General features: G+C 39.3%; 1 protein-coding gene across 34 annotated transcripts in view; it reads right to left on the bottom strand.

Moving 5' to 3' along the window:
- The window catches only part of NRXN3 (neurexin 3), a 1,025,535-nt gene that overhangs the window by 137,118 nt on the left and 875,351 nt on the right, over positions 1–13,066 (bottom strand). For all 34 annotated transcript variants that reach the window (XR_010071082.1, XR_010071083.1, XR_010071084.1 and 31 more), the window contains one exon: positions 1,811–1,982. Coding sequence is in view for 31 of the 34 variants with exons in the window: in XM_063335033.1 (XP_063191103.1) it covers positions 1,811–1,982 (172 nt within the window). In the remaining 3 variants the exon portion in view is untranslated. The remainder of the gene's footprint in view (positions 1–1,810; positions 1,983–13,066) is intronic.

A 13,066-nucleotide genomic window follows, 5' to 3' on the forward strand; every position in this document is an offset into this window, starting at 1 on the left:
TCATCTACAAATAGCCAGAAACTGAAATACATGCATGGAAAGGAAAAGGTGTCTGGAATCTAAAGGTGTCCCTTTTCCCTTGGGGAACAACTGCATATACTCAATGCTAACCTAGAACATAAGATTAATGCTGATTCCATAAACCCATACATCTTCTAATGAAAACACAGGGATATCTTTAGCCAAGACAGACGCAGAGGGTACTGAAGTATGCTCTGAGTGTGATTTATTTTCCCTTTGAAAAAAAAATATCTCTAAAGCAATGAGCTGAATATTTTCTTTCTTTACACCAGGGACTTACTACATCAAGTAACAGAAGAAGAAAATTTATTCATGGGGTTTTTACTGACAATAATTGGCTGCCAACTGGATCAGAGGTATTTTACCACAAAATAATTGATGAAAGAGCAGAAGAAAGATGTTCAGTTTGGGCCTCTCTTAGACATGCTTCCCTCTGTAACCAATGGATAACAGAGCTAGAATCTTACTCAGCATGTCTGTCATGGCATTCTTGGAAAGCAATTATTTCCCAGAAATAAGGATAATTATTAAAAGGTACGCTTTTGCATATACATCACAAAGACATTGACAAAGCATCACACTGAATATGTGGTAGAGATCACCACAGGACAGATCTCCTATTTTAAATATTTCCTTGTGTAATTTCTGAGCGAGTGGAAGAGATTAAAGTATCCCCTTGGAGCAATTTATTAGTGCAACATTATATAAACAATTGGGATATTTCTTATAATTTGAGGTTAAGTGGCTTGTGGGCCACTCCTACACAACTAGCAAATTGTCTCACGTTTATCACAGAATTCTTCCTCTATCCTGGGTCAGTTATGTACAACCTTGAAAGGAAGGAACTGGGAGTTGCTTAGATTTAATATTGGAAACCAACAAGAAGATCATGCTTTACCTTGGACCATAACATGTGAAAAGGAAGAATGTGGTTAAGCTTTGAATTCTTTCCTTGTGCTCCTCCTGTCTTTTGTAACCATTCACATCGCCAAGCCTTAACTATCTGATGCACTGTCAGCATCACATACAGCAATCTGTTTTTCACTTGGAGTGTTTCACCTTTTAGCATGGTGACATATAGTACCACAACGTTGTGATTTGCCAGTGGTGGGACAAAATACGGGACAGTGATTCAAGAGCCAGTCGTTCACTATTCTTGGTGGATTTAGGGTGACGATTTCCAAAGAGATACTGAATTGTTCCACTGTTTTTTGACCTAAAGTCAACTAAGAGTAAACAGCTTTAACTAGATTGTGTATCAACCTTTATATCTGCAAAACCAAAAGTAAAATTCAGGTGATGAAAGATTATGAGGCAAGCATAAAGTCTGTTCAAATACTTGCAACTTCATCTTCTATGTTACTTATACTTCAACTTTATTTCTATGATAGACAGTGTCTTGGGTGTGGCTAGACTCACCTTTCCTTTTTGTAAGATATGTTCAAAACTTTTCTCCCTTAAACAGTTAGCAAACATCACAAGTAGCAAAACCAAGTTTCTTGCTGAATTAGTTTGCAACTCTCTGCAGAACCAGGATTCACTTGGAGACCTCTGAAATAGCAGCATCTATGTGCATCACACCACACAGTTGGCATGTTTTCTCTTCCTATGCAAAGGACCATACTTTGTTTTCCAACAGACAATATGTGCCACCAGGCTCATCAATTTATTGTTGAGATGAAGCAACAAAGATTTATATAGTACCCAGTTATTAAACTTTTTTTTTTTTTACATAGGGATAGGCAAAAGAGAAAAACATAGAGAAAAACAAAGAGAAAAAAGTATGTACCTGTTGGGTAGTGTTCATTCACTGGCCAGCTGTCAACCTGAAGTGTGGCATTGCCACCATTCCTGGTAAAGCGTACCACATGGTATTTGCCATCATTTACAGGTGTGCTTTCCTCTTTAATAGAGATGTCCACTGTGCCAATATTGAAAACTACACCAATCTTGCCTTGCTCCTGAAACGAAAGAAAAAAAGAAACAAACGCTTGTAAATTGGTGCTTATTAGGGGACTGTATTTGGCCTATAAATCTCTAATGGGTACCTATGCCGGTAGATGGCACTGAAGAATACAAAGCATCATCATTTTGAGCATTGTCATGACACATTTCATTGGCTCTGCTTCAGTGCAAACACTGTCTTTCACACTCGTCTTTCCAGCATTCACCTGAACATAGTGACTCGTTTGCTCCCTTAAAACATCACAGGGGACAGGTGAGAAATCAGGCAATAAAAACAAGGAAATGTGGATAAATAGTTATTTGAGCAACATCTCTACTGATTAGTAGCTGCTTGTTCAATTGTCATTTCATCAAAAGAACTGCAGACAGCAGATCAAGAGAGGTGATTCTGCCCCTCCACTCTGCTCTCGTGAGACCTCACCTGGAGTACTGTGTCCAGCTCTGGAACCCTCAGCACAAGAAGGACATGGACCTGTTGGAATGGGTCCAGAGGAGGGCCACGAAGATGATTAAAGGGCTGGAGCACCTCTCCTATGAAGACAGGCTGAGAGAGCTGGGGTTGTTCAGCCTGGAAAAGAGAAGGCTCTGGGGAGACCTAATAGTGGCCTTCCAGCACCTGAAGGGGGCCTACAAGAAAGCTGGGGAGGGGCTGTTTGCAAGGGCATGTAGCGATAGGACGGACGAGGGGCAGTGGTTTTAAACTAGAGCAGGGTAGGTTTAGATTAGACATTAGGGAGAAAGTTTTCACAATGAGGGTGGTGAGACACTGGAAGAGGTTGTCCAGAGAAGTGGTGGAGGCCCCATCCCTGGAGACATTCAAGGCCAGGCTTGATGAGGCTCTGAGCAACCTGATCTAGTTAAAGATGTCCCTGCTTACTGCAGGAGGGTTGGACTAGATGACCTTTAAAGGTCCCTTCCAACACAACACATTCTATGATTCTGTTCTATGATCTGAAATGCAGCCACAGGCAGTCTGTATCCCAACTGCTTCATAAACAGAATAACAGAAACAAAACAAACATCCCCCACCCCAAACAAGTGACTGTGGAATCCAGAAGGGAGAAGGCAGTTACAAGGTGGACAAAATTAGAAGGGAGCAAAGATGTAATTTGCCAACATTGAATTTGATCACCCGAGGGAAGCTGATTGCTCTTAAACAAAATGGAGAACCCTCCAGACTTTCAAAAGGCACAGTCTTTCGTTTTTCTATGTCACACCCTAAGCAGTGCCTTACCAATAATCAGTCCTCCACACTTTTTTCCCCAAACTTTCCACCAGTCACTGACTGAAAGGGAAGAGCAGGCAAAGCCAATTGTACCAGCCATAACACTTCCTCCTGCAGCTCCCCTCATGTAGTTCCAAGTAATGACCAGATTCAGTGACTTTAGGTTGCAAAATATACACCCAGAGTATATTTAGGTTAGATATCCACATTTATTACTACTGATTTAAAAAATACCAGAAATTTCCATCACTGTACAACATACGTTTAACTAGAATGCATCTTCAAGCCCTCAATAAGAAGACGCACAGAATGCTCATGTCACCATTTATGAAGGCATATTAGGTGCACTGCACAGATTCAAATCTGGTGCAGACAGGCAGAACTGAACTGTGTCATATGGGACATATATATATGTTTGCTAGCCATCCATACTATAAAATTGGCATTGGTCTTATCAGCTGTCCCAATGGAGAAATCAAGGAATAAACAACAACACAGAGTGGATGGCATCTCATAGCCAAATATAGCCTGTTCAAAACAAAACTGAGGTATACTTAAAGGGGTAAGAGACAATTTTATTACTACTATTACCTTACGTATCTGCTTGTGGACAGAGTACTCAATCCTTCAGGGCTGTTACCCTGACTGACTTCACTACATTCATGTCAGCAAATCTCAGCAATAAGAAAGAAACCTCTCCTCTTATACTTGAGGGCCACCTCCAATTCCTCTCTTGGAGTTACTCTTGTCTTGTGATATCAACAGACCTTTTTCCTTAAAACCTTCATGTCTTCCAATTTCTCACAGAGGCCTTTCCTGATTCCTTATATTTTAAAGTTTCCTCACACCAAACACTCATCACAAGATCCTTTTCTCAAGTTCCTCATATGTTAAATACTCTTCTTTTTTTTCCGACCCTTTTTTCCCCCCCTAACACCATCTCCCCTATTCTTCAGGCTACAACACTGTTATTACAAAAGGAAAATAAACAGTCCTGTAGCTGAAGAAGTCATAAAAAAAATGGGACTGTGCTCTGACTGCTTGAAATTAGCACTGTAACAGTATGCACCCTGGTATTATTTTTCTCATCTTATAATGGTAAATTTTAGACTCTGCTAAATGCATGCTGGATAGCAACAGTCTCACATACATTCACACTACTATGCTTTGGACAGGCTTCCCTTCAAGATATCAATGTAACAATGCTCCCAGCAGATGCATGAACTCAGATACTGTTTGAAAATAATCAACATTTCTTCTCTTATGCCACCCCAAAAATAAGCGAATTCTCACTGAGCAGAGATTTATTTCAGGTAAAACCATTGCTGACACAACTTTACCACATTTTTGACATATGAAGTGATCTCCCAACACTGTTTTAGTGACTCTTTTGCTGGCAACAATGTAATTATCTGTATAGTAATTAGCAAAGAACAAGTGATTAATTTTTGCTGAAAGACTCAAAGAATGTCTATGACCAATTAACCTGATTACTGACTCAACATGGCTTTGCAAGGTGCTGCCTTACATTCAACCTCCCAGACAGCGTCTCACACAGCTTTTCAATCACCGTCAATACATAAATCTTCTTTCGCAAACTGTGGCCACCCTGAGAAGAGCCCACCTTGGTGAAGGTGTAGTGTAACCGAGTAAGATGAAGAGCTGCAGCTCGTCTAGTGGAGCAGATCTCCACTACCAGAGAGGTGGAAGGGATTAAGAAGTATTCAGCAAAGCAAGCTGTGTACCTTCAAGCCCTACAGGCTTTAGTGAGGCAGAGATAAAAACTTGCAGGTGGGGAAAGGGATGGTGGGAAGGTTAGCTAATCTCCCCTGCAGAAGGAGAAAATATTTCTGATCTCTCCTTTGAGGAAAAGGAGATAACATCTTTCACCATTCCCTTTCCTCAGACTTGAAGGAAAAACCCTATTTAAAGGGCTGGTGATAACCCATGGATAAGAGGGTGAACTGGAAAAGAGATAAGATTCTGGAAGCGAAGGACTGCAACCCACCAGTGGCCTTTGGTCTGATGAAGAAAGGAGGGAAATGAGCAAACAGGCACCCTTCCCATCCCAAGCAGATTGCTACTCCCTCCTACAGCCAAGGAAACAGCCCTTCTCCAAGCTGCACAACACTTTGTGGCGACTGAGAAATGCAAAAATTTGTCTAAAAAAAAATTCATGGGCCTGATTGAAGGCCTACTCCAGCTCTCTTTGGTCTCTCCTGGGGCAGAGCTCACTATGACTCTTAAAGAGGAATTTTGTAGAAGCACAACTTTGTGCCAGATTTTGATACTCTTATTTGGACTGAGTAGGAGCTTGTCATGAAAATGGTTCTGTTCCAATTACCAGGATAAAACATGGTATAACGCAATACTATGAACACAGGTCTACTGCAGCCAAACTGCACACACAGAATTCAAGATACAGTTTATTCATGATATTTTATATCTCTAGGGCACCAGACACTATGAAAAAAGCAACAATTAATTTATGCATTCCTGGCAGAAAAAAAAAAAAAGTCACGCAAACTAGAAAGAAAATCCTGCAGCAAAGAACAGTGACCAGGGACACAGGGGGCAAATCCAGGATTTATTTTCAAGATCTCTTCAATTTCAGAGTTTCCTACACTACACCACCTCATTAAAAGCAGCTTTCACAAAGATCTACTTTTCTTCTAAACCTGAAAGACAAGATTTATCGTTAAACGTTAACACTTCATGATGGACATGACCTTTTCATTCCTTTACCCATACATTTAGCTAGTAGATTTTCTTTCCAAGTTACCAAACATAGGTGTTAACTAGACCAGTAAGTACGTGACAAAGAAAGATTCATCTCTGAGCCACTATCTGTAATGTTTATTTTGTAGTTAGAGAAAAAAAATCCTAACCATCCAGAGCAAGAGTAAAGCCAAATACATAGCCACAGAGGGTATGCAAGTTACATGCTCCAAAAGGGCTCAAGGGAACTTTAATAGACAGGGTGCATTTTTTCATCTCTGCATCAGTATTCACTGGGCTGCCCAAAAAACTTTCCATGAAAAGGTGACCATTAATTAAACTTTCTGAAACCTCCATGTGACACCAAGTGCTGGCACTATAACCTTGGAAAAATGAGAACCATTTTATTTATAAATAATGAAGTGGACTCAGCATTCAATCTGTATTTTACTTCTCCCCTTCTTTATTTAAGGCTACTGTGCCAAAAATTATTTTTAAAGTTCCTCAAGAATTTATCTTTTGCTGATTTGTCCCATAAAAATTGCTGCCCTCAAAAGCCACATTACCTTCTCCTCAGTTACAGTCTTACTGGAAATAAATTTCTGCCATGATGACTCTAAGACTTCAGGCAAATAATTGTGATCACGTAATGGAATGGCTGTAGATAAATTATATGAACAAAATAAAGCAAAGTACTAAAAAGAACACACAAGGCCTCACCTTGACCCCTCTGTTCTAAACCATGTCCTTCCACAGGCTCCTGGCAGCAGTTTCTTGTTACAGACACTGCTCCCAAAACATTTTGTTCATCATCAAATGATACAGGGACTAATCTACAGCCGGGATCAGGAGATCTGCAATCTATTGCTTGCCCTTAAGCATTATTTCACCTTTTGCAACTTTTTCTTTTACCTTGCCATGAAACATATTCTTCATCTGTGACAGAGGGGTGATAGTCACCTTTCTTTTCAAGCTCTACAAGCCTTGTAAGTCAGGTACAGTTTACTTAAACACTGATGATACCCTGACAATCTCAAACCTTTCAGTCCTGAGGAGGGCTGCAATCCAAGAGGGGCAGGTTGTAAGGCTTTTTCATCTTCTGCATTCCACTCCTCTGAAACCTATTCCTTTCCTCTGAAGAGACACCTTGGGAACATTTCTGAGGTCTGGCATTTTTGCAGGTGTGTTTTTTTCTTTTGTTTCTCCCCACCCAAAAACAACCAGAACCTGTCTGCATGTAAATTGTCAGGCCTTTGTTTTCTCTGTGCTGTACCTTTACATTTTGAAGGCATCTGTCTTTCTGTATCAGACTGGGGGGAAAGAAAGTCAAATGGGGGTGGCAGTGGTTTTGTAAGATGGAGTGTGTTAGACAGGATGCAGACACCAACAGCCACATGCACTGTGTGCTCTGAAAAGGGCTTTACCTTTAGGTCGTCTTTTTCTTAATCTAAAATTCAAATCATCCAGACTGAAAGTGTACAGCTGTTCCCTGCGTGCAGAAAGCATTTAATTTCAAAAACCAAGAGAGAGAACCCCAGGCAACAGGACAAATCCTACTCTCAGATACATCGATACGAATTGATAGCAATTCTGTTGCAGAAACTCGATTCTTACTGATGCAAGTGGAAGCAGAGTTTATACCAGTATCTTTTGGTTGTTTTGTTTCTTTTTTTGAAACTAAACGTGAAAGAAAAAAAAAATATAAAAAATTACTGAAATCCAACTAGAATCCCAGGATAAGTGTGTTTTCTCACACTCGTTTTACTTCATCATTTTTTAATAGCCCCTACTGTGCAGACTGCCTCCTCCTCCCACCCTGGCTGGTTCCAGCATGACGAGACATCAGCCCAAACCTGGCAGACAATATTCCTAGCTACTGCTTCCTGAAAATCGCTACAGATTTTGCTGCTCTCATTTGAAAGTGATACAAGACCTTTCAGTAATACAACAAGCCATTTCGCACTGTAGGAAGATTTTGTAAAGGTTTGGGGTTTTTTATTTTTGCTTTGCCACAAACTTGAACCTGGATGTTATCCCAGCTGTCAGATCACTTACTTTGTGCGTTGGGGCACATTGCACAAAAGTGGTAAATGTAGCAAGGTATCCAGAAGTACTGAAGGTATAGATGCATATTCCACAAAGGACATTCACTAATTACTACAACACCAAATCATTTTATGTGAACTTTTACTGTAAACAGAAACTCAGAAAGTTCTTTACTGATTAAGAAGGTAGTAAGAACCAGTACTGTGCTTGGAGGACCCTTCTGAGCTGCAATTAGAACTAAATGCGTGGCTGGACAGGCCTTTCTAGGATATGTATATCAATGAATTTAAGAAGGGGAAATACTAGACGCTGTATTCAGCACAGAGCATAAGGCAGTTGCTTCTAATCCACTCTGTCTGGTCATATTTAATGCTATGTTTAATACCACTGGGAGATAAGTCTGAAATCAGAATTCAATATATACAAAACTTCAGAGTTGGGTAAGGGGAGAGCTTACTGGATGAAGTCTTCCTTTATCCAAATAATGATGGCAGGGAAGGCATGCTCAAGAACCAGTACAGCCAGCCTGGCAAATACAGTAATCAACAAAAGCAGTAAATGTTGTTAAAGAAATGACAGGCACTGAAGCTCACTTGACTTGGAAGCTTTTGATCAGGGTTCCAACACTTTACAGCTATCTTGAAACAAGAAAAAAAAATTATTAACGTGGAAGGAAGTACATAGGACAGCTAATTTTTGCCAATTTTTGAGAGCTCTTGTAAGGTGCAGTACATCATTATTTGTTACTTTGTTGTATGTATGTTGTATTTGTTATTATGTTGTTGTTATTTTTTAACTGCTTGTTACTGCTTCTTTAAAATCTGAAACAGATCCACTAAATGCCAGTTACAAACCTTTTTATCAGAGAGAACGATACACACAGAGGACAAAATAAATAGAAATTATTACCCTTCAGGGCCGTGTTTTTTTAAAAGAAGCAATTCTCACAGATACATAATTTATAAGGCTAAAAAGGACAATTGTTATAATCTAGTCTGCTCTAAAATTTTATATGAGGCCATATATCTTGTTCGAATTGATTCTTTGTTGAACCTTAGGATATATTTCAAAACAACACTTATTTGTGATTTGAACATTTACAGCTGAGGAAAGAAGCCTCTAAGTCATCGCAGTTGCTTCTTTGATGAGATTGGCCCAGTGTTGAACATGGTCAAAAAGGCAAGTAGAATGTCAAGAATTATTAAAAAAAAAAAAAAAAAGAAAAAAGTGAGAGTGTACAAAAGGAAAATCTCTGTTATAAGCTAATGGAGCACCTTTGACTTTAATTCTTGAACACAGTACACGGATCTGTACAGGCTTTCTCAAAAGAAAAAGAGGAAACACAAGAGGTTCAGAAAAGTACCACACTTGAATTATAACACCATAAAAAATAGAGATGATTCAGCATTATTTTTTTTTTTTATAACTCAAAGAACTACAAATATGTAATAAAATAACTTAGTAATAAAGTTAAAGCAAAGATTTGGAGACAGTGCATAACTGAATTGCGCAACTTACTGTCACGGGATGTTTCAGATACCTAAGATATATTCAAAAATAGACAAATTCATGGGAGGAAAATCAATCAAGAGCCATGAATACAACAATGTGAATATAACATCCTGCTCAGCAGTTTCTTAAAAGCATATCACTACCGTTTCTTTTAACTTTTATTTCCTATACTGAAAAACCATGTAGCATCATACTTCTATAAATGACTTGCAAGACTGTGATAAAATCAAAATTTTCTCGAAGGTTCTTCCCAATTCTTATTCATTTTATAAAGTGGTGAAACACGGAATCTGGCAAAGACTACTGAGAATCTAATCTTTTTCACTGAAGGTTTAGAAAGGGTACTTTAGATAAACATCTGCCAGGGCCAAGCTACTGCATTTAGTTCTGCCTCAGAGCAGGAAAAGTGCTAGCACAGATGCCTTAAGGTTCCAGCTTCATCTTGCTGTGCCTGCAAACTGTCCTCCCAGCTTTTCAGAACACAAGGGAAAAGCATCCAGCTCTCCGAGTTCCTCACCTGAAAGCAGGTTTTCCAGTTCTTCATTTAATCTTCCCCATGGCCCCTGAAACTCCTTCAGTTTTCTGAATACTTTTTTTCAAATGTAGACACCAGAAATCTTTAACTTTAGTTTACAGAAATTACACAACCACTTTGGTTTACATGTTCAAAGACCACATCTTTTGGCCACAGTCTTACCAAGGGGGCTCACATTTGACACTTACTCGTCACGGCCAACAGTCTTATTCAGGAGTGCCCTTTGGGAGGGTCCCTTGTATTGAAAGATGACCTTTACTCTTTGTTTTGAGAGCATACCATTATTTAGCTCAAGTACAGTGAATACCAAATTCCCTTGTTAAGAGCTTACCAAGCTATCCAAACTGCCCTTCATCTTTTGCCAGCTGACTGTTTGTTTACGCAGGGCACAAACTATTACACAATACTTTTCTAATGGCCCACAGCACAAGAAATTGTAGCACAGCAATACATTGCTACTAAAGTACACCTTATTTTTTCCTTTTCTTGAATTTTTTTTTTTGAGCAAACACCCTTACAATACCACAGAAATACTGAGTTACCAGCAGGATGTGAAATTGCCGTTCCTTTAACAAATTCTTCTCTTGCTTTACTTTTACTTTACCGCCTTCTCTCCCTTCATCTTTCCCTCTTTCAGTCTTTGCCTTTTGTAACAAAGCTTTCTTTTATAAATAAAACTATCCCGAAGTCAAGCCAAAAAAATGGACAAGAAGCTCAATTCTGTAACAACTCTACCAGGATCAGGAGTGATTAATTAGGTACGATATCACACATGAGATAAGATTTCTTTTCCACTTTTACTGCTGCTCTGTTGTATCTTGAACAAGCCACTTCTGTTTCTCTCCCTCCTTTTTGTCATCTTATACTACGAAGCCACAGGCTTATCACAAAGTATATTTGTATATTATCTACCCCAGTGGAGCCCTGGTATCCAGTGGTGCCCCCAGATGTTATTGTAGAACAAATAATTAATATCAAGCAGAGTATCCTGATATACATACAGTATCATCATTACCGTGACCAGGCTTGTGCTAACCTCTCCCTAAACCCATTTCCTCAAAATCTGGGGAACACTGTGGCCTGTGGCACATCTAGTTGCTCTTACTTAAATCTGACACCTGCTGAGCAAAGCCTAGTGATCAGTGATATTCAGGAGTTTTAAAAGGGAGGCTTGCTTCTGTGCTATTCAGTACCTAGGACTGTGTGCCCAATTAAATCTTGTGTTCCTATGACCTAAGAAAGCACTAGTACACTGCCAGTCAATTACCAGGCGGTAAAATGTTACAAGAAATACATGCAGGTGTGTTTAGGCCACACAATTTGTGTAAAACAATTGTTGTTACACAGCTGGTGAAGCTCCAGCCATGAGGCTGTTAATCCCTCTCATGCAGGGCTATCATAATGCAAGTAAAGAAACAGAAATTAGCAGCATGCTGGAAAGGGGTATTTCCTAGGGAAACAGAATGCCAAATGAATTAAGAAAGCGATACCTGTCCATTGGTTCGCTAGCAAATACATTATTCAGACAGCTAATTTGTTTCCACAGCTTGCAATACTCATCATGAAAACCTGACCTATCTGATTGTATAAACTCCAACTATAATTAGGATTAAACATTCTGACAGTGTCTTTTCAAAATATTAAGAATATATCCTGGAAAGATTTGTAAAATGGTACCTTTTAGATATGATTCTGGACTAGTGTAGAAACAGGAACCATTCTGAACGTTGGCTTCTCTTTTTCTAAAGGACTGAGCTAACGTGTACTGTGTGCTGCATTTTAAACTCAAAGCATCCCCAAGCACTCCTCCTGCATTATAGAAGTTGGCTGATTAAAAGCATGCCTTTACATTTCTGTTCCTAAGTGCTGCCGTGTAACTCACTCCTCAGACAAAAATGTGACCAGCTGCTAAAAATGTCACATCCACTCAATAAAGAAAAGTCTGCAGTAGCAAGTCAGATTTTAGTAGGGCACAAGAACATGCAACTTGCTCAAAAGCAGAGATCTTCCAGCAGAAAATATCTCCATCCATCTCACAATGTCTCCCTTGGAGTTTTAATCCACTGGGTAACATTGCCAACAATCTACTCTGACAGAAGCTAAAGTGGCAGTTACACAAAATACGGCATCAAAGATCTGATACTTACAGGCAGCACAGAATAAACCACGTACCTTAACTACTAGGCTTCCTTATCAGGAGTGTTGGTACAATTGTGAGATGTCTGTGGGCTGAAGGCACAGCATATATCACTCTGTAATAGCAATCAGGGCTGTCTGTCTCAACCCATAACCCGCAGAAAAGTGAGCACTTGTCAGGAAGATGGCATTAAAAAAGGACACTGCTGTCCGACAGGAAAGGTGATCACAAATATCAACTTGCCACCATCCAATTAACCCAAGTACAGTAGATATAGACATGCAAGGGCTGAACAGGCTTTGAATGAAATTAATCTATTTAAACCTGGTTTTCCCTAAAGTCTATTTGTTTGTAAACCCTATTCTACCCTTAATCACAAGCAGTATTACAGGGTTTCAGAGTGTTCCAAAAACGCATGCTCTAAGCACTATATATCATTACATTTTTGTTTCTCAGGGTGTTTTTTTTTATGAAAGTTAATAGAATTTAATGCATCCCAGGCCTATGTTCTATATTCCTTTTGAAATCTATGTAACAGATGTAATGAATTGTATATAAAATCAACAGTGTATTTTAAACAAAGCAGTAAGTCGTCTTTACCAGATAAACAAGAGGTTTGAGCTAAGGTTCAACAGGCATCTCCAATCAGACAAGATAACGAGGAAAATATGAGTATATGGAAACACAAACAGTGCCTGGATTTGCTCAGAGGTTATTTCTGTCTTTTCAAAGCTTGCTTTTTTTAAACTACAGAATTTTTTTTAGGCAAGTGTAGCATGGCTTTTGAGATGTGGCTGCACTCCAGCAGAAGGCTTTTCCAATCCTGAATCAAAGAGGTTTCCTAAAATTTTGAATGGGAATAGAAAATGCAGATTACTGTATACATGAACAGTATGTGAACAGTGCG

Source organism: Chroicocephalus ridibundus, chromosome 4, assembly GCF_963924245.1.
Source record: "Chroicocephalus ridibundus chromosome 4, bChrRid1.1, whole genome shotgun sequence".
Classification (NCBI taxonomy): domain Eukaryota; kingdom Metazoa; phylum Chordata; class Aves; order Charadriiformes; family Laridae; genus Chroicocephalus; species Chroicocephalus ridibundus.